The sequence below is a fragment of the Marmota monax genome, unplaced genomic scaffold (genome assembly GCF_021218885.2).
Source record: "Marmota monax isolate L192 unplaced genomic scaffold, Marmota_monax_Labrador192_F-V1.1 WCK01_AAM20220418_F8-fsc00501, whole genome shotgun sequence".
NCBI classification, from domain to species: domain Eukaryota; kingdom Metazoa; phylum Chordata; class Mammalia; order Rodentia; family Sciuridae; genus Marmota; species Marmota monax.
Window position 1 is genome coordinate 273,456 of NW_026693328.1, and position 22,571 is coordinate 296,026.

The following is a 22,571-nucleotide window of genomic DNA, read 5'->3' on the forward strand; positions in this document are numbered from 1 at the left end:
CACGCCAAATCTTACTCTTACCTCTGTGGATAAAGTGCGCTACTTTTTGGAAGTCTTTTTCCAAGAGTCCTCGGGATGTCAGTGCTGGGGTTCCGAAGCGCAATCCGCTAGGCCGCAGTGCACTTTTGTCGCCTACAAGACAAACGGGGCTCTGTCCCTAAGCTACACTTAGAGCACTGTGCATTTATTTTATGCAGTGCCATGGGCTGAACTCAAGGCCTCATGCATGTTAGGCAAGTGCACTGCCACAGCTACATTCCCAGCCCTTTTTAAAAATTTGAGTCTTGCTAAGTTGCCAAGGCTGGCTTTGAACTTGCGACTCTCCTGCCTCAACTAGGTCATTTTCAGGACAGGTTATTTCAAATGCAGCTGGTGGCTTGCATTTTAAAAGGACAAATGGGCAAAAAGAATTGGCTTGCGGATCCTGGCTTGGTCTAGCAAGAATAGAGCTGTGAAGAGTATAGCTGATTTAAAAACTAGCAGTAAAAGCTGGGTGTGGTGGCACACAACTGTAATCCCAGCAACTTGGGAGGCTGAAGCAGGAGGATCACAATTTTGAGGCCAGACTTAGCAACTTAGAGAAGCCCTCAGTAACTTAGGAAGACCCTGTCTCAAAATGAAAAAGGGTTGGTGGTATTCAGTGGTAGAGTGCCCTTGGGTTCAATCCCCAGTACTAAAACATCATCATCATCATCAACAACAACAAAAAGTAAGTAAAAATAAACCAATAAAAAATACACAAAAAATTAGTGTGGTACCAAAGACACAAGGAGGTGGGATCATATTTTGGCTATTCTGTTCTGGTCTGCAAAGTAGTCTTCTGTGCTGTGGCCCTTGCTCCTGAAAAGGTCAACATCTGTCTAGGTTTGAGATATGTTACCATTTTATTAATACATTGAGAAATGCTGCTTGTTTCCAAAAAGTCCTACCTCTCATCAAAGGCTATACCACACTGAGGGCTCCACATCAGCCTTTCCCTTTCTATCACCGCAGGGTAAGAACCAAGCCCAAAGGAATATATGGGAAGAAGCCCAGGATTAGCTCCCCATTAGCATGGAGCATATTTGTCCCCCAGTCATCTGAGGTCTGAAATACTTTCATTAGAAAACAACGGGCTGCTGGGCTGGGGTTGTGGCTCCGCAGTAGGTTGCTTGCCTAGTATGTGTGAGGCCCTGGGTTCGATCCTCAGCACCACATAAAAATAAATAAAATGAAGGCATTGTGTCCAACTATAACTAAAAAATAAGTATCAAAAAAACCCCAAAAAACTATGGGCTGGAAGAAATATAGACAGAGGTGTGTGGAAAGAAGATCAAAGAGGAGTCTCACCTGGGCAGGTGTTCTTGTTGCATGCAATGGAACAAGCTTCTAGCACCTTCTCAGCCCTTCCACCATCTGTGCCCTTAGAACGGAGATCCAGGAGGATCAAATGGTTGTCAGAACCCCCTGGAAACAGAATTAGACATGATGGAATGAGAGGTGCATTGTAGGCCAAGTGAAGGAAACTGGGCAGCCGGTGGAGGAGACCAAGGCTGAGGAGGTTGGGAAGTAAGCACCCACCACGAGTATCAATTACCCACAAGAAAAGATGCCCCAGGCCTAGGAATTGATAAGGGGACAGAACCTGTGTAAACAGGGGTATCATACAGAGGACCAATGTGAGGCTGCCTGGTAGAACATCTAGTGGCTTTTGTGGCTCAGACTACCAACACCCATGATATGACACAACACAACAGGGGTCAGCAACAGGTTGGAGTTTCCCTGGGTCCATGTGTTTGTGGCTTCTGACAAATAACTTGTAAATTTCCTAAGTGACTCTGATTTTTTTGCCATGCTGGGGATAGATCATGCGTGGCAGGGACTCTACCACTGAGCCACACCAGAGCCTCTCTGACACCAATCTTACAAGCTCCTCTAAGAAAGCACTAGAGAGTGGTGGGTAGGGGTTTCAATTTACTGCCCAGGTGGGAAAACCACCATACTTACTACGTACATATTTGGTGTTAAGACTCTGCTAGCCTCTTGCTCATTTTATTCCAAACCCTGGTGGGGTTGACAGTTGTGAATGCTTGATATATTTCAGATTTTGGATAATTTGCTAGACTTTCCTGTTTGAGCATCCCTATCCTCAAAGTTCAAAATCCAAAATATTTTAGGTACCCTGTCATGTTCACGAAATTTGATTTTGGATTAGGGATACTCAACCTATATTATCGAAGTAGTACAGAAATCTTAAGTGTTCCCCCAAAGTCCACGTGGCACAGACTTGGTCTGCATGTGATGCTTTTGGGAGATGGTAGAACCTTTAAGGGGTGGGGGAAGGGAACAGTGGACCACAGATCCTTCCTCTTCTCTATTTTGCTGCCTGGCCAGGAAGTGAGGTTTTGTTCCACCACACACACCAGCCATAATATGCTACTTTACCATAGACTCAAAAGCAACGGGGCTGATTGTCGGATGAAAAACCTCCAAAACTATGAGCCAAAAGAAATGTCTTCTCTTTATAGACTTATCACCTCAGGTATTTGCTATCATGATAGTATGCCAACAGAGCTGTCTGGACCTGACCAAAGGTCCAGAAACTCTTCAGAGCCCCTGGGTCTTTCCACTTTGAACTTTCATTAAGCCAGGCATGGATTTGGGACATAAGAGAATTCTCACCTCGGCATGGCTATGTTGCAGGGATGATTTCAAAGATGCAGGGGAGCTAAGTTGACAGCTTAGCTTTGGAGCCCTGTGGCTGAGTCCATTGATTGGCAATGTGGCTTCTGTCAGGCAGTTCAACATTTTGGAACCTCAAATGCCCATTTGTATAAAAAGACTAAAAATTCAAAAGGCTGTCATGAGGTTTAAACGAGACACTATACATAGTGCTTGGCGTGGTGCCAGGCACAAAGTAGATATTCACAGTCATCATCTGCTTCCATGTCTATACCACATCTCAAACGGCAGAATGAGCAAAGATGATGTCACCAGGGACAGGGCAGGCCTGGCGTGTAGGAAGGTGGACGAGACTGCTGACACCAGGGCTTTCCTGTGGCTAAAATGAACAGGACCTAACTCCTTGCAACTCCCATGGCAGTTCCCCAACCAGTGCCACTTGGGAGCTAGAATGGCTACAAATGCAGCCCTCACCACAGACCTGCTGTGCCAAAGCTGTGTTTTACCAGGATCCCCAGGGGATTTGTGTGCACAACCAGGTTTAAGAAACTAATCTAAGGGACCTTGAAGGTCACAGTCCACATTGGGATTTCTATTTCCATTGGATATTGGATTTTCAATATCTTGAAGATGTGAAGGATGAAACAGGAAAAGAAGCCAAGTAGAACGTGATGGGTGGGTATTGCCCAGGGCTGAGGTGGAGCTCACCCAGCCCCTGCCAGCTCTGCCACTAATGGACAGTTTGGTGGGAGCACCACTCCTTAAACCACGGGATCTGGGATCTCTGTAGATAGTGAAGGCTAGGGTACAGGGAGAAAGCCCCTAAGCCTACAGATGCCATGACCCCACATTTCTGGTCCACCATCGCTACAAACAGGGCAGCCCTGTGTATAAAAAAGCCACCCTTCCTCATGGCAACTGACATTGATTTGAGAAAAATGCTGTCCTTTCTGGAGGAATCCGCAATGCCAGTGACATGGGTGGCAACCCATGGGGTCCTCACCTGGAAATCCACCTCACTCATGGTCAACCAGATCCAGAGGGTTTGTATTAAAGGAAACAAGTCTCCAGCAAGCCAACTCTTCAGGAACATGCAGCCAATCAGGGTCTCCCTCCCAGCAGGGACAGCCTGATATGCCCTGACCTCAGAGCAAGACAACGTAGAGAGGGGTACTGGGTCCTGCCAATTTCAAGTCCTGGCTCTGCCACCTACAGGAATGTGTTGGCTGCAGCCCAACCTCTCAGATGAGCTTCAGGTACTGCCCCATAGAGCTGTTCTGAGGACACCTATTCCTCACTTTGGGTAATAAGTAGCGGCTTCTGTTGTCATGTGTGGCCCATCCGACAGGGCAGCTGGTAAGGCAAAAAGAATGGGGGGAGAGGAGGACACAAAGGAGGCCCTGCAGCGCCCAGAACCACCACCCTGTAGGCCACATTCTGATCACACATGAGGAGAGTAGGCCTGTCCAACATCATGTGGTATTTGTACCTGTGACTATGTTGTAGCCCAGCTCCGTGAGGGCCTCACCCAGAGCTCTGCAGTTGGCCAGCACCTGCAGCTGATAGATCTTGAATTCTGTAGTCATAGCTTGCTTCAGGGCCACCGCAACCCCTGGTTAGGGAGATGGTGGGTCAGGAAGGCAAGAAAGAATTGAAAGATGATGAATCGAAAGCAGCCCTGTTTCCCCTGATGTTGCCTTGCTTTGCAATTCCAACCAAGGTTGTGGGGATTACATTTTAGTGTCAAATAATATAAATTTCTTCTTTTTCTGATACTGGGGATTGAATCCAGGGGTGCTCTACCACTGAGCTATATACTAGACTTTTTATTTTTTGTTTTGAGATAGGGTCTTGCTAAGTTGCTGAGTCTGATCTCAAACTTGCAAACCTGTTTCCTCAGTCTCCCAAGTAGCTGAGATTGCAGGCATGCACTACAGTGCCCAGTGATATATTTCTTTTTTGTGGTTCTGGGAATTGAACCTAGGGCCTTATATATGCTAGACAAGTGCTCTACCACCTAGCTACACCCCCAGCCCCATGTCTTTAACCCTATGATTACTGCAGACCTTACTGAGGAAACCTTTCTCTGAACAACTGCTTTTGAGGTAAGCTTTCTCTAGGCATGGGAATTGAGTGCTAATAGATTACCAAGTAAAAGCTTTTTAAAACAAGATGGATTTCATAGTTCTTTATAAGCTTGATGTATGAAAATCATCATTCAGCTGCCCAAAAAGTTGGGCAGATACAAGTTAGGCTGATTGCTCAGGTCATGCCTGGATGGAAGGGACAGCCCTGCTTTACCATGTGCCATCCAGACTCATCTGGCACCTGTATTCAGTGCTGAGGGCTCCTTTACTAGATGGACACAGAAAAAAATGCAGGATCACACAAAATCCATGCACCTGAGTCCTGCCATTGAGTCTCCCATCAGGGTTTGTGAGAACAGTGGCTGGGCACTAGGTAAGCCTTCCAGAGTAGAAGGAACTGGGAGACTGACGGTGCAGGTGCAAACAGAGGACTTGAAAACTCCCCTTAGGCTCCCAATGCCTGCCACGTCCTTAGGACTAAGATTCCACCACTGGCTGCTTTCTTAGGTCTCCTCCTTGGAAACAGTAGCACTTCTCCTTAACTGAGAAGCCACATCTCATCCTGAGCTCCTTGGCCCAAGTTCCACTAATCGTCTTGTTATAAGAGAACAGTGGGATAACTCAGGCCATCACAGACGTCCTTGGTCACTTGTCCAAATAGAAGAAATATATCAGTGAGACCCTGCTGCGCAGTCACAGAATCAACACAGGAGTTATCAGTGTGGCCCCAGGTGTGAGGGTCAGACACAGGTGCCTTGACAGGCAGGATCCATCAAGGGAAAGGCAGCTTGTCTGGCAGGGCTTGGATCCTAATTTTCCTCAACATTTGCTGAGCCCTCTTCCGTCTTGAGTTCTTCTCTGTTGTTTCTCAAAGGGGGCTCTGGCCTGACCCAGTTTCACTGGAGGATGGCCATGAGTGGAGCAGACACCACTTCCTTCCTGCCCTCATCTTGTACCAATCCCAGTGGTCCACCTTTTCTTCTGTGTTAGCATCTCCTGACAGAGATTATACCCCAAGTTCCCTCCCCAGTGGAAGTCCTGGCTCACACTTTTGGAGGACAAGTGAGATGGAAATTAGAGACCATGGGATGACCATTGGAGCAAATGGGAGGTCATCGTGGCTGATGGTGCCACCCAAGGGCTCTGGGGTAGGCTTGGTGATACTTTACCAGCAATGGCATGGTTGTGGGGACCTCCTTGCAGGCCTGGGAACACAGCGGAATTGATGAGCGACTCCAGGTTGTACAGAATCTCTTTGCCGGTCTTGCGATCCACACTGCGCACTCCTGGGTAAAAAATACCATCAAAATGAAGTCCTATAGGCTGACCCCTCCATCTTCTCAAACCTACACTGTTTATGGTATAGTAAGCACCAGGCTGCCTTGACTCCTGGTGTGAGGACAGCTGCTTTGTAAGGCTATGGAGCAGAGGGGGCCCTTGCTGCTGCCCCTTCCTCTTTTTTTTTTTTTTTTTTTTTTGATTGAACCACTGAACTACATCCTCAGCATTTTTAATTTTGAGAAGGACCTCACCAAGTTGCTGAGGCTGGCCACGAACTTGAGATCCTCCTACCTCAGCCTCCTGAGTTGCTGGGATTTTTTGGAAACAGGATGGGTCACTGACTGGAACCCTGGCTTCAGCACCTCCACTCTACACCTATCATCTATTATGGCTTCTTTTCTTCATAACACCTGACTATAATGAAGCCTTAAAGTGGAAAGGAACAGAAATTTCCCTCCCGAGACTGTAACAAAGCACATGCCTTTGGCATTTCTTTAAAGATGACTAGGAAGGCGACTTAACAGAAATAATGCTCAGATGGGGAAGGTTTCTTTCTGAGAAAACATTCACACAGTAATAACTTAATAATTACTATTTTAAAAAAATAAGTAATACTAACACCTCTACAGAGGTTTCTTTTTCTTTTTGGTGCTTGTAGGGATAGAACCCAGGGCCTCACACCTTCCAGGCAAACACTCTACCACTGAGCCACATCCACAACCCTATTTGGAATATCCTGGGAGCCAAGAACTGCTCTGAGCACTTTGTATAAATTCATTTAATTTCCTGAATAGCAGTCCAGTGAGACAGGTGCTATTACTCCAGTCCCCACTCCAGAAGTGAAGAAATGAAGCACCAAGAAGCTGCACGGGCAGCCTGGGACCAGTGTGTGGGACAGCCAGGATTTGCTCTGGTCCTCTGGCTACTGTCAGCCAGCAGAGGGTCTATTGAATCATTAACATACAATGGCAGAAATAAAAGGCCTCCTAGGCAGGTGGGACAGGTCATCTGACTCAAAAGCATCAACCCCACTGAAGAAGGACCTCAATGGAGCACAGGGACAAGAGAGCTCTGGGAAATTGCCTGGGCACCTCGTTGGGTCAAGTCCTGGCTGGGGCAGGGCGAGGAGACCCTGCCCAGGAGTAAGAGTAATGCAGCTATCGAGGGCGGGTTTCTCTGCTCATGTGAGGCTGGAGCACAGATGTCATCACAGGCTGGCTAACCAAGGACCTGACCGCTCAAGTGATTTCCCAGGTATGGGAATCTAAAAATAAGGGGCACAAAGGCTTAGAGATGGGCTATAAGGTACAGGAAAGAGAAACTCCCCACTAAAACGATAAAACTTGCATTAAGGTTCATGCACCCAGCGTCTGCATCATTCCAACACAGAGCAGTTGCTGATCCCCTTCCTGTTTTCCTAGCATTTGGATGCATAGGAATGGGGCTACAATTCTTGCTCAGGACTTCCTTGTAGGTCCTCTCCATAAAGCCTGTCACTGCTCCTTCCTAAGTAGCTTTTTAAGGAACTGCATCCTAATATTTTCAAGAATTTCCAGTTTTTTTTTTTTTTTTTTAGCTTCCTCAACCAAACCTGAACCCCCACAGCAAAAATGTCACCCAATACCCATCTACCCAAAAGTCAAAAGCTCACCTTTCCTGTAAAAGATCATGCCGGCACGGCAGCCTCTCAGGGTCTTGTGGGTGGTGGTGGTCACCACATGGCAGTGTTCAAAAGGTGAGGGTACCACGCCAGCCGCCACTAGCCCGCTGATGTGTGCCATGTCTGCCATGAGATATGCCCCACTCTCGTCTGCAATCTTTCGCAAACGTTCATAGTCCAGGTTTCGAGAGTAGCAGCTAGTTCCTGAGACAAGGATGACAGTAGAGTAAAGATGCCTGAGGAGCCAAGTTAGCCTCAATGCAAATCTACAAAATGGCCTCTGGATGTGAAGATATCAAGGCCTGAAGATTTCTCGCCTAAAATCACTAGAAGACAGAAATGGAGAGTGCCCTTGAAAACCACCTTTGTGCTAAAGGTAACCTCTGTGACCTCCCTTTTTAAGGCCATGGTGGTTGAGATGGCCTGTAATTGTGAAGGCCAGTGAGTCAGAGGGATTAACATTTCTAAATGTTTCTCTTAGAACAGCCTCAGATCTTATTCCACTGAGTACTAATGGTGGGAAATACAAACCTGTCCTTAAAGAAAAAAATGTACTTAGAGCCAAGAAGTTTAGCCATCCAAGGCAGAAACTAGCAGTGAGCTAAGGCAGGATGGAACTGTTGTTCATACCCTCTGTAATAGGCATGGGCGATGCCTATGAATAAGGCCACTGTTCGCCCCACTCCTCACCTGCAATGATCAGCTTCGGGTGGAAGAGGCGGGCATTTTCCTCCAGCTGGTCGTAGTTGATGTAGCCACTGTCTGGGTACACCTGTGGGGGCGTCAGGGACACACAGGCTCACCTGCTTCCTCTGGTCAACCAACCATGCCCACCACCTTTCCACCCACCATGACAACAGGAGCCATGTACCAAACTAGGACTTGATCCCCTCGATCCTTGTGCAGGGCATAGGGGTATTCAGCCTGCACGAGGAGTTTAGACAACCAAGTATGGCTCACATAACCAAGGATGACCTGAAAGGCCTCAGGAGAAAAGACAGCCCCGGCCCTGGGGTGCTATCCTTTGAGAAGGAGGAACCCCAAAGCCCCTACAGAAAGAAAAAGATGCAAGAAATAGCCTTCACACATGATGCACAGTCCAAAACATGGTGACCTTCAGGCATGAGACAAAACAAAGCAAATACAACAAAAAACCTGCCTAACACCATTTCTGTTCCAAGGACCAAGAGGACCTTCCATGTAATAGGGTACACTTTATACCTGACATAAACCTTGCTGCCTGACCACTGCTGGCTTATTTAAAGACTAATGTGTTTGTCTTTTCTCCTTCCTCCTTTCCATCTTCCCTCCCCTAGTTGCTGGGGAAGCAACATTCTTCCTGTCCTAGCCTGTGTTTATTGCGTCCTTCAGACCACTGACCACAGGAATAAAAAAATCCACACTTGGGAGTTTGTTAACAGTGGATCTAAGAAATGGTTCTCAAGGTGACCATCTGGATATGAATTATGATTCCTGATAGACACACCTAAAGCCTAGATCTTGTAGTCTCCTTTTAAAAAGACTTCTGTTCCCGGGGCAGTTAGAATTGCAGCTTCCCTGGAACATGAGTCTGTGGCCTTTATCATTTGCCAGCAAATTAATACAACTTCTTTTTCCTTTTTCTTAATACCTTGCCCTCATTATTGTATCCGCACTGGGGACAAGGACCAAGTTTTCAGTATTACCATGAGATAAGAAAACAAAATAAAAGCCATGAATATTAGGAAAAAGGAAATAAATAACTGATATTCTCATAACAGCATGATTGGGCACCCAAAAAACCCAGAAGCCCAGAGGCAAACTATTACAATGAAGTTAACTTACAAAGTCACTGGATATTGCATCAAAAGGCAAAAATCATGCCGAGTATAGTTCAGTGATAGAGCTAGCTCATGCTTAGCAGGCACAAAGGGCTTTTTGCATCCCCACTACAACCCCCCACCCAACCAAAACCCAAACTCAATTACATAAGCACATATAATCAATAAAAATGAAATTTAATAAAGTTATTATGTCTCAAAAACCATAAATTAAGTAACACAAGGTGTCTGAGATGGCAGCAGAGCAATTCAAAGACTTTTTTAAAATAAAAACTATTTCTATCAATTCCCTTGGAAGATGTTTTCTTAAATTTACTTGCTCTATCTCTCCTCCAGGAGGCTGATGTTCCTTCTGATATGATAAGGTGGCAACAGAGACTGAGACTGAGGCAGAGGGTGGATTTCCTACCTTTGGTCCCACCTTCCCCCTGTAACAGAGCCCTAAATGAACTCTAGACAGGGCAAAGGGGAAAAGCAAAGGGAGGGGGCGTAGGAGTAGGAAAGATGGTGGAATGAGAGGGTCATCATTACCCTAAGTACCCGTAAGAAGACATGAAGAATGTGACTCTACTTTGTGTACAACCAGACATGAAATTTTCTGTGAATATTCAAAATACAGTCTTGATCTAAGTTGTATTTCCACTAAATTACAATTCAGTACTAATAAGCTGTATTGTTAATTCTTTTTTAAAATATCTTTATTTTATTTTTATGTGGTGCTAAGGACCGAACCCAGTGCCTCACGCATGCCAGGAGAGCGTGCTACCGCTTGAGCCATTTCCCCAGCCCCATAATTCTTAAAAAAAAGAAAGAAAGAAAGAAAGAAAGAAATTAAAAGCTCTGAATTGTTTCTTATTCAGAAGGGCCTGCCTCTCCTCTCCCTCCACCATGAGGGAAGGTGTGCTAAGACTGTGACAAGCTTTGGATTAACACAGTCTAGCTAAATCTATATAAACACATATTTTCTGCCTTTGGTCCCAATATGTTCTCTGTCCTCTTATGAAAGCTCTCTGTATCCCTGGAGTCCTGGAAGATGGAGCTTTGAGAAAGAAAATGGCCTGATCTACCTCCAAAAAGCCAGCTTTGAATGACACTTGTTTTCCCACAAACTTGTCTCCTGCATTTTAGTGAAATGAGATGAATGACCAAGTCTTTCCTACCTGGTCTTGCCCTCTTTTCCCTCTTGTAAAAGCTGTTTGGGTGACAGGTGCATTGGCTACACTTATAATCCCAGCAATTCAGGAAGCCAACTAAGAAGGATTGCAAGTTCAAGGCAGGTTAGGCAACTTAACTTAGAACCTGTCTCACAATTAAAAATAAAGGCTGGGGATATAGGTCAGTGGGTAAAATGCCATTGGGTTCAATCACTAAGAAAACAAGAAGCTGGGTGGGAGGCTGAGGCAGGAGGATTAAAAGTTCAAGGCAACTGTGGGCAAATTAGTAAGACCCTGCCTTAAAATAAAATAAAAAGGGTTGGGGATGTAACTCAGGAGGAGAGTGTCCCTGGGTTCAATTTCCACTACTGATACCACCACCCCCCAAAACAACAAAAACAAGAAACAACAACAAAAAAACTGTTTATGTTCCTGAGCCCCAGAAGATGGAGATTTTAAACAGAAAAGGTTTCCTGTCTTCCTCAAGGATGGCTTTGAATAAACCTGTTTTCCTTCACCATCCCTGTGTTCCTAACTTGAGAGGACCAAGGTGCAGTGGAAGCTTCACAACAAGAACATTATTGAGAGTCATCCTAAATATTTATTTATTTATTTTTAGTTGTAGTTGGACACAATACCTTTCTTTCTTTCTTTCTTTTATTTATTTATTTATTTATTTATTTTTATTTGGTGCCAAGGATCGAACCCAGGGCCTTGCACATGCTAGGTGAGTGCTCTACCGCTGAGTCACAACCCCAGTCCAAGAGGCATTTTAAAATGCTAGTAATTAAGGCAATATTTGTGGAATGGCAGACAATCTGATTGATGGAAGGAAGAGCACCCCAGAACAGAACTCCATGTGATGTAGGATATCTGGCCAATGTCAGTGGCGACAGGAAACTCCGGTGGAGAAAGAATGGCTTTTTCAATAAATGGCTCTAGACCAACTGGGTATCCACATGGAAAACAAAAGGTTCTCTGTTACCTCAAACAACACACAGAAATAAATTTCAGATCTAGTGATCCCCACTTCTGCGTGGATATCCTAAGAACTCGGAAATCAGTTTGCCAAAATGACATCTGTACTCCCATGTTCACCACAGCACTGTTCACCACAGCCAAGACATGGAAGCAACCCACTGTCCACCAATAAATGAATGAGGAAAATGGGAAGTGGAAGGCCATCCACCTTAAAAAGGAGTTCTTCCCCTTGTGGTACCATGGATGAACCTCAAGGACACCAAGCTAGGTAAAATAAGCCAAGTACAGAAAGACAAAACCTTCATGATCTCACTTATATCTGGAATCTAAGAAGCAGAGAGAATGGTGGCTTTCAAAGGCTGGGGGGAAGGAATGGGGACATGTTGGTCAAGGGTACATAGCTGACTAAGGGATAAATGAAAAGTACTGAAGGAGATGGATATGTTAAGTGTAGAACTAAATGTGAAACATAAAACAGCCTATTTTCAGTTCAAAGCCCAGCAACACAAAATTAATCAATTGTTTTTTTTGTGTGTGTGTGTGGTATTCAAGATTGAATTCAGGATGTCATGCATGCTAGGCGGCAAGTGCTCTACCACTGAACTATGTCCCCAGACCAAAATGTATCTTTTTAAACACATATCTTAGTTCAGTTTATTAAAGTCATGTTAAAACATATGGGCAAAGGGGAGGTAAACATATTGAAAGGTGATTACTGCAGGGCAAACCCCCAAGTCTGGGATGTGGGGAGGAGGTACCAAGGGAAACTTCATGGTCTGCAGCCCCCAACCTGAGCCTTCCTTTCCCTCAATTACTGGGCCCTACTAAAAACTACCAGCACACCTGGAGTGAAAGGTTCCAGGTTTGGTAGTCATCCCCAGATGAAGCTCTTACAATCCAGCACAATTACAGAGGCTTGCATGCAAAGTTCTAGGCACTGAGGAGACAGCATCTAGGAGTCAGGTTAAAAGACCATTTTGGTTTTAAGCATGTAGTTTTTCTGAACTGAATAAAGAATCCATTGTCCCAGTGAAACTTATCCTAACGGACACCCAGTAAAAAAAGTGGACATGGTCAGGTCTGGTGGCACACACCTATAGTCCCAGCTACTCAGGGACCTGAGACAGAAAGATCACTTGAGCCCAGGCTGGGCAACAGAATGCATTCCATCTCAACAATTTCTTTAAAAAAAAAAAAAAAAAAAAATTTTTTTTTTTGAGTGCTTGATTGAATCCAGGGTCTCACACATGGAAGACAAGTGCCCTGCCACTGAGATACACACCCAGCCCCTATAACTTTTCTTTAAGCCATAATTACCAAAAAAATCTATTGGTGGTCTATCCTTCCATGTTTTTCTTTTTAAATGTTGGAGGTTTTTTAAAGCTTTTCACTTTTGGATCTTACTGGTTTTTGTTTGTTTGTTTGCTTGTTTTTGTTTTTTAATGCTCCTGGAGCATTCACAGGCATTTATAACAAACTGCAGTGGGGTGAGGGCAGTGCAGAGGCTGGTGGCTAGGAAGAGAGACCCCCTCAGTCCTGCAGGAACAGGGAATGGGAGGGATTCCAGTGATAGAGGAAGACAGGAGGAGACCATGCAGAGGTGGGCTAGAACTCAGTGTTGCTGTTCTTCCACCAAGAAATGAATTCTGGCCTGTATTAGGCAATTGCAAAGAGTCCCGTGGAGCAGGGTTAAGGGCTGAAGACAGAGGCAGGAGGTCCAGGGAAAGGCTGAGCAGGAAAGCCACTCCAGAACACCTACTGTTACAGAAGAGGCATGGCATGTGTGGCTGCTCATAGGCCAATCAGGCCTGTCTTCTCCCTGGTAACTGAGGACTTGAGGGTGCCACTCACAGCACCCTCCAGATGTGCTGTGCCTCCTGTGGTTCGCCTCAGCTGGGGTCCTGGGCCCTGCCTTTCCACACTCTGGCAGGCCTGCCACAGGGTAGGCTCCCATTATGCCCAGGGAGCTGCAGCCTACAGAGTGCATGTCAAAGATGGGGATGGCCAGAGGGAACTGGAACACAAGACTTCATTTCCTAATGCCCAGAATGAATTCTTCAGGAACAGAGAAAAGCAAGAAGATACCCAAGGCCTCAAGAAGACTCCAGAAGGCTCCAGAAAACAAGTCAATAATTACCCTCTGAAACAATCTTTTTTTGTTGTTGTTGTTGGTTTTTTTGATATGGGGTCTTACTATGTTGACCAGGCTGGACTGAAACTTCTGGGTTCAATCGATCCTCTTGCCTCTGTCTCTCATGTGGCCAGGACTATGGGTAAGTGCCACTATCCTGCGGTTTCTGCCACAGCTTTTGCAATAGCAAAAGAAAGAGTAGAAACTGGCTTTTCTTTGGGTGGGGGGAAGAATGAAGATTCTTTTATTCATTGACTTCTTCTGATCAATGTCAGTCTTTGAATTATAACTAGACAACCACAGGTTATTCAGTTTTGTTAAAATGGAAAGAAACAACTTTGACTTTGAGTCGTAACAACTTTAAAACTAAAAGATCCCATTCTAGAATTATGTACTTCATTTTCTTAAAAGATATCTTCAGTTATTATGCCAGCATCTGAAAAAGGCAGCCCCTGATAGTAAATGAGTAACTGGAATAACCACACAATATTATTGTGAGCACCAGTAAAATAAGTCTTTAAAATTATTTTTCCTATTTGAATAACGATTACATTAAACCATAACTACGGGGGGCGGGAATCAGTGTAAATAAATGACACAGGTCAAAAGAAAACTCAGAAGGCTGAGGCGTCTATCAGTGGGAAAATTTTTATGAAAAAAACTAGTCTCCCATGTGGCTAGACTATGGGTAAGTGCCACTATCCTGGGGTTTCTACCATAGCTCTTTCAATAGCAAAAGAAACTGTAGAAAACCGGCTTTTATGTTCTAAATCCAAACACAAAAGTGTTTTTTTTAATTGTTGTCACATGTTTAAAAATCTGGCTTCAAGGCTGACCTGGGCCACTGAGAAGATCTTTGACTGGAAACACCTAGGCTTTCCATAAAACAAACAGTCACTTGCACACACACACACACACACACACAATTCCCTGTGTTTTCTGAGCAAACACAGACAACCAACAGGACACCACAAAGAACATGGGATTTCCATGTGGAATACTGGCTTGATCTTGAAAGAAGAAAATTACACCTCCAATATTTAGCAAGTTTAAAGACTTTTTTCTACTGGTAGCAAGTAGAAAACAACCAGAAATGGCACTATTTGACAATAAGACACACACAAAGAAAGGCTCCTAGGCACCAGAAAGAATCACAACACCAGGCAACAAAGATGATGCACATTATTCTTTTCTACCCATCGCCCTTAGTGTTTATTATAGACAAAGCACTGTCTCACTTGAGCCCCCACCCCCATGCATTTTTTAAACTTGCATATTTACACAGATGGAGCTCCCATTAAAAATTTGCCCCACAAACCCCAGAGGCAGCGCTGGGCACTGGTTCTCAGGGTACTGGTTCCTTTTCTGGGCACATGGCTCATGCTGGTTGTGGCTGGCTGAGGACAGGTCTGTGCAAAGTGGTCAGTGATGGCTGCAGGAGTGGGCTGGAACCCTGAGTAGGTAGTGGCTGGGTTTATCTAGGCTGTGGAGGTCTGTGGCCATTGCCAGTGTTACTGGGGCTAGAGTCAGGGACACTGCAATCCTTGTTGCAGCTGCTGGCCCACAGGGGAACCAGGCGAGATTGTTTCTTGGTGAGAGTAGAGCTGCTGCTGACCTGGTTGCTAGGAGCTGTTACTCTAGGTGCTGTTCCCCTAGTTCTGGGGTGGCCACCACCTGGCTGCATCTGAACCCTCCTCAGCTGTTGCCTATTCCCCTCTCTCCCTCCCTCCATGGTCGTAGCACCATGTCAAATTCTGTGTTTTCTTTGCTTAAGATGGCAAACAAACAAAACAAAACCATCTATCCCAGCTGTCCCTAGTGGGCCCTGGGAGCCTAAGGAGTCCCCAGGGCAGAGAAATGAAAATGGTACAAGGTAGGGTTTCCTGAAGTGTCACAGGAACAAAACTACTTAAACTGACAAGAATAGTCAGATACTGGAGGTTTTCCAATGAAAGGGAATGGAAGACAGATCATCTCTTACCTTATAGGGCATAGATTCAAAGAAGATGGATGTTGCAGAGATTTTCTTCTTGTCTGTCATAAACCCATGGGTCAGGTGGCCCCCATCAGGCAGGTCCAGACCCATGATGCGCCCGTGGGGCTCCACCAGGGCCGTGTACACTGCAAAGTTTGCAGGGGAGCCTGAAACAGGAGGCCAGAAGAGGCATGATTATTTCTTCCTGAGTGGCATCCAGGAGCTTGGCTACTAGACGATTATCCAGGAGAGGCTGAGAACACACCTGGCCTCCAATATGACCTCCCCAATCCCCAAGAGGTAACTCTGCACCAGTCTCCTTGAGAGTAAGAGAAGGGGAAGTTCCTGGGAGTGCAGAGGTGGGAGCCCAAGGCAGTGGAGAAGGATGCACACACCTGTCTCTTTGGCTCACTTCTTACTTAGGACTCCTTTTGTAAACATCAGCCTGGGGGCCTGGCCTGGAGGGGCTGCATGGGACAATCTAGATGTGGTCATCACCTGAATAAGGCTGGACGTTGACCCCCCAGCACTGTGGGTCCAGATGATAGGCCTGCAGAGCCCGTTTCTGACAGAGTGTTTCCAGTTCATCAATAAACTCAGTCCCGCCATAATACCTGTGGGAGAGAAGCAGGAGCCCCACATCCACTGTGGGCCCTGACCTTTGCTCCTAGCAGAGGCCAAAGCTCAGGAGTGGGAAGAATACAGTGGAAGGAAGTGAGAAAGTCTCAGCTCCCCATCTTGTCCTATAAGGTTGTAGGAGGATCCAATGAGATATATAAGTTGTTACTCAGTAAATCTACTAAAGCTCAAGGCAGAGGTAGTTATTCACAGTAGGAGAAAGACAAAGCCTTCAATTTGACCCTCAGACTTCAATAGAGAACTTCAGGGGCATCTCAGGATAGAATGACAGTTCATTCTCCAAGGATGACCCTTCTTTTTCTGTGTCCATTGGAATACAAATGCTAACATTCACCAAGATCATGTCTTATTCTGTACTTTCTTTGTCTGATAATGACTGTAAAAAACAAACAACAGATGGCCAGGCGAGGTGATGCATGCCTGTAATCCCAACAACTTAGGAGGCTGAAGCAGGAGGACCTCAAGTTCCAGTCCAATTTGGAAAACTTAGTGAGTCTCTGTCTCAAAATAAAAAATAAAGGGCTTGGGCTGTAACTCAGTGGTAGAATATCCCTGGGTACAATTTCTAGTACCACAACCCCCCCGCCCAAATGAAGCTGGACATGGTGGCACTGTCTAAAGTCCTAGCACTTGGGAGGTTGAGGAAGGAAGATCACTGAAGTCCAGCAACATAGAAAGATCCTATCTCAAAATAAACAAATAAATAAATAAATATTAAAAAATATATACATATATTTCATATATACACACATACCTATGTCTATATGTATGTATGAACACGCACACACACATATATGGCTTACACTGGTTCAAAAGAGTTGAGAAAAGTAATCACTGCACATGTAAATCCAACATTTATAACAATAAATTTTATACAGGTTGAGCATCTCTAACTAAAAATATGAAACCCAAATGCTCCCAAATCTGAAGCTTCTTGTATACCAAGGTCTCACCGTGTGATGCCCAGCACTGCTCTGGGACTCTGCCCTGTCCCCACTAGAAAGAAGGCACTCACCAGAGGCAGTTCCCAGACCGTGGACTACCTAGACTCCAAAACTATAAAAATAAGTTACTCTATTTACAAATACTCAGTTTCAGCAATTCAGCTATACAAACAGAAAACAGACAAAGAAAGTTGGAGATAGAAGAAGTAAAGTAGATGGCCAATAGACAAAAGGCAACTCATGTCCCATATATCAGCAACACAGGAATAATCAGGATTTAAAATAAAAAAATACAAACCATTTACAATAGCACCTCCAAAACTGAAGTACTTAAGCACAAATCTAATAATTTATGCATTAAGTTTTCTAACTTTGAACATGGATGGGAGAAATCACAAGGAACATTAAAAAAAAAAAAAAAAAAGTTTCAAAGGGAGTGGGGTGTATAATTCATTGGTAGAGCCTAGAATGCATTAGAACCTACCTGCCTTGCAACCCAGCATCACAAAAAGTTTCAAATTTTGGAACATTTAGAATACTTAACCAGTATAGTCTATGCAAATATTCCAAAATCTGAAAAACTCTGAAATCTGAAGCACTCTTGGTCCTAAGCATTTCAGATGAGACACTCAGCCTGCACTACAAGTTCCATTTCACTTCTCAGCCACTCTGATACAGATGAGAGTAACAGTCATTTTTTGTGACATCCCTCAAAGGACACTGATCTTTTCTCAGTCAGGGTTGGATGATACTCCTTATTAGCCTGGCCTGCTGTTCTAGAAAGCTACCAAAGAGACTGTTAAATGTAACCCTGAATATACCTGCTCCACGAACAGCAGTGGTATCACAGGCTAGAAATCATAGAAGAGCTATGCAGGAGGGCAGGAGTGGAAGAGCACAGACTCAACAATTGGAAAGCCTGTTTTCTTTGGTACCAGGGGTGCTTAACCACCGAGCCACATCCCCAGCCCGTTTTTATATTTTATTAGAACCAGGGTCTGTATGAGTTCCTTAGGGCCTCACTATGTTGCTGAGGCTGAATTGTAATCCTCCCGCCTCGACCTTGAAAGTAGCTGGGATTACAGGCGTGTACCATTCCGTCCAGCTGGGAAGCCTGTTTTCTGAAGTTTACATGTTGTTTAGATTCTACACTCATTCAGCACTTCACATCACTATGTCAGAAACAGGACTTGGAAGACACTCACTTACCTCTGGCCTGGGTACCCCTCAGAGTATTTGTTATTTAAGCAAGAGCCCAGGGCCTCTAAAACTGCTCGGCTGGCGAAATTCTCTGAGGCGATCAGCTCCAATCCGAACCTCTGACGGTTACTTTCCTTCTTAATGATGTTGTAAACCTTATGAAAAGAAAACAGATGCTGGACAGTTGGTTTTCTTTTTGGTATCAGGGCACTTGACCACTGAGCCACATCTCCAGTCCTATTTTGTATTTTATTTAGAGACAGGGTCTCAACTGAATTGCTTAGCACCTTGTTTTTGCTGAGGCTGGCTTTGAACTTGTGATCCTCCTGCCTCAACCTCTCAAGCTGCTGGGATTTACAGGCTTGCACCACAGCTCTGGCAAGAAAATTATCTTTACACATCCCACCTAATTTTTAATTCTACACCATCCTGTTATTTTTATCCCTGCTTTCCACCAAGTTTCTCCCTCCCTGAACTTCATTCCCTGCTCCTCTTCCTTACCAACAAGATGCTTCAGCAAATCCAGAGAGATAGAGAGTAGATTAATGGTTGCCTAGGGCTGGGAAGTTTGGGGAGGACTAGGGTGATAGCTGATTGGTTCTTTTGGGGGGAAAAATTTGCAAATACAGATTTAAGATATTTTTCACTTTATGATGGTGGGAAAATGATATAGATTCAATAGAAAACATACTTCAAACTTTGATTTGGGAAATCAAAGGCATTTCTGTATATCAGTGACGAATCTTCAGAAAGGGAAATGAGGAAAACTACCCCATTTTCAATAGCCTCAAAAAAAAAAAAATACTTGGGAATCAACAAAAGAGGTGAAGGATCTATACAATGACAATTATAGAACCCTAAAGAAAGAAATCAAAGAAGACCTTAGAAGTTGGAAAGATCTACCTTGCTCTTGGATAGGCAGAATTAATATTATCAAAATGACCATACTTCCAAAAGCCCTATACAGATTTAATGCAATTCTGATCAAAATTCCAATGACATTCCTCATAGAAATAGAAAAAAGCAATCATGAAATTCATCTGGAAAAATAAGAGACCCAGAATAGCTAAAGCAATCCTTAGCAGGAAGAGTGAAGCAGGTGGCATCCCAATACCAGACCTTAAACTATACTACAGTAACAAAAACAGAATGGTTTTGGAACCAAAACAGACTGGTAGACCAATGGTACAGAATAGAGAACATGGAGACTAACCCTCGAAATTACAATTAACTTGTATTAGACAAAGGTGCCAAAAACATGCATTGGAGAAAAGATAGCCTCTTCAACAAATAGTGCTGGGAAAACTGGAAATCCATATGCAACAAAATGAAACTAAACCCCTATCTCTCACCATGCACAAAACTCAACTCAAAATGGATCAAGAACTTACGAATAAAACCAGGGACCCTGCGTCTAACAGAAGAAAAAGTAGGCCCTAATCTCCATCATGTGGGATTAGGTCCCAAATTCCTTAATAAGACTCCTATGGCGCAAGAATTAAAATCAAGAATCAATAAATGGGATGGACTCAAACTAAATCTAGATGCCCAATCTAGATGCCCTTCAATAGATGAATGGATAAAAAAAAATGTGGCATATATACACAATGGAATATTACTCAGCAATAAAAGAGAATAAAATCATTGCATTTGCAGGTAAATGGATGGAGTTAGAGAAGATAATGCTAAGTGAAGTTAGCCAACCCTCCCCCAAAAAAAAACAAATGCCGAATGTTTACTTTGATATAAGGAAGCTGATTCCTAGTGGGATAGGGAGAGGGAGCATGGGGGGAATAGACAAACTCTAGATAGGGCAGAGGGAATGGAGAGGAAAGCGGGGGGCAGGGGGAATGGGGTTATTAATGATGGTAGAATGTGATGATCATTATTATCCAAAGTACAGATATGAAGACACGAATTGGTGTGAATATATACTTTGTGTACAACCGGAGATATGAAAAATTGTGCTCTATATATGTAATAAGAATTATATATTCTGCTGTCATATATAAATTTAAAAAAAATTAAATTGGGGGCTGGGCACAGTGATGCACACTTGTAATCCCAGCTACATAACAGTCTAAGGCAGGAGGATTCCAGGTTTGAAGCCAGCCTTGGTAACACTATCTCAAAATTAAAAAATAAAAAAACAAAAGGCTGAGAACATAACTCAGAGGTAGGACATGAGGAAGTTCTAGCTCCAATCCCCAGTACCACAACAAACAAACAAACATTGTTATAAAAATAAAAAAAAGATGCTTCTGGACATCTAAATAGATATGCTCTCTCTGCACTGTAAAGAAAGGTTCAGGGGCTGGGGTTGTGGCTCAGTTGTAGAGCGTTTGCCTGGCATGTGTAAGGCCCTGGGTTCGATCCTCAGCACCGCATACAAATAAATAAAGATCCACTGACAACTTAAAAAAAAAAATATATATATATATATTACACACACATTAGGTTCAATCTCTATAATCTCTCCCCACCTTCCTCCAGAACATCTAGCATGATGCTCTACGCTTTGCAGAAACAGCTAAATTTAGCCTCAAAGGACTTTTAACCTTTCTCAAGCCTCAAGCCACTCAATTTCAATTTCGCAGTCTTATTTTTTTTTTTTTTTTTTAAGTTTTCAGCGGACACAACATCTTTATTTGTATGTGGTGCTGAGGATTGAACCCAGCGCTGCGCGCATGCCAGGTGAGCATGCTACCACTTGATCCACTTCCCCAGCCCCACAATTTCGCAGTCTTTTTCATATGTGTGGTGCTGGGATCAAATCTAAGGCCTAGCACAAATGCTCTACCACTAGCAAACTACTCCCTTACCCCTACCACTAGCAAATGCTCTACCACTGAACTGTACTCCAGCCCCACAATCTGATACTCTTTCAATATTTGCAAGGCTGTCCATAATAAAATTAATTCATGATTAGAACCAAAGATTTAGGGGCTGGGCCTAGAATGTGTAAGATCTGTCCATCATGGTGGTTTGGGCTGGGGTTGCGGCTCAGAGGTAGAGCGCTCGCCTACCATGCGTGAGGTACTGGGTTCGATCCTCAGCACCACATAAAAATAAAAAAATAAAGATATTGTGTCCACCTATAACTAAAAAAAGATCTGTCCATCTGTCCATCATGGTGGTTAGAGGGATAGGGAGAGGAAAAGAACTAGAGATTTAAACACCTGATGTAAAAATAGGGCGAAGACCTCACAAATCTCACCTCAATGTCACTGTCCTTGAGGGGCTGCACCAGCATCTTATCATGGGAAGACCACACAGCAGGATCCCAGTGGGTCCCATTGACTGGAGTTGCCATTGTATTGGTTCCAAGTTGCCTAGAAAAACAGGAAAACTATATGTGACTTTAAATATTAAACTGAGGCAAAGCTCATCACAATCTGTAAGTTCCCTCCAGTTGCTAAAGTGCTGACATACTTTTTTAGCCTTTCCCTCAGAACTGCTTGATACACACAAGCACAATCTATTGCAAAACCACAGTTCCTTTTTCTTGTAAGTTGGACACAATGTCTTGATTTTGTTTATTTTTATGTGATGCTGAGGATTGAATCCAGTGCCTCTAATGTGCTAGGCATGGGCTCTACTGCTGAGCCACAACCCACAACAGCCCTGCTGTTCCTTTAAAACTATGGACCAGACTCTTCTTTCTCCAACTCCCCCCCCATAAACCCTCTTCCTGGGAGGCCTTCACCTACAGTGAACGAGCATGGCTGCCTCACTATTCATATTATAGTACAGTTCACCCCTGAATAAACCAAGTTCCTTCAAGTCAAAGTGACTGCTCAGTGTTTTTCTTTTTAAATCACCCACAGCCCAGAACAGCAATGCACGAAGAAGGAATATTTGGGTTGGGGATGTAGCTCAGAGGTCCAGTGCTTGCTTAGCATATACAAAGCCCTAGGTTCAATCCCTAAAATGGATTAAAAAAAAAAAAGAAGAAAGAGAAAATATTTGCCAAATGATCAAACAAATGAAACAACAAATGTTGATTTAAAATATTTCACTAGTGGGGCTGGGGTTGTG

The 22,571-nt window shown here is 44.1% G+C and overlaps 1 protein-coding gene across 3 annotated transcripts in view; it reads right to left on the reverse strand.

The window, feature by feature from the left end:
* The window catches only part of Shmt1 (serine hydroxymethyltransferase 1), a 29,111-nt gene that overhangs the window by 1,553 nt on the left and 4,987 nt on the right, over positions 1–22,571 (reverse strand). For all 3 annotated transcript variants that reach the window (XM_046456665.2, XM_046456663.2, XM_046456664.2), the window contains 10 exons: positions 21,751–21,865; positions 18,543–18,688; positions 16,249–16,364; positions 15,757–15,917; positions 8,380–8,461; positions 7,681–7,893; positions 5,918–6,034; positions 4,151–4,273; positions 1,330–1,446; positions 22–132 (listed from right to left, as the gene is read on the reverse strand). In XM_046456665.2, the coding sequence (XP_046312621.1) occupies positions 22–132; positions 1,330–1,446; positions 4,151–4,273; positions 5,918–6,034; positions 7,681–7,893; positions 8,380–8,461; positions 15,757–15,917; positions 16,249–16,364; positions 18,543–18,688; positions 21,751–21,846 (1,282 nt within the window). In that variant the 5' untranslated portion in view covers positions 21,847–21,865. The remainder of the gene's footprint in view (positions 1–21; positions 133–1,329; positions 1,447–4,150; positions 4,274–5,917; positions 6,035–7,680; positions 7,894–8,379; positions 8,462–15,756; positions 15,918–16,248; positions 16,365–18,542; positions 18,689–21,750; positions 21,866–22,571) is intronic.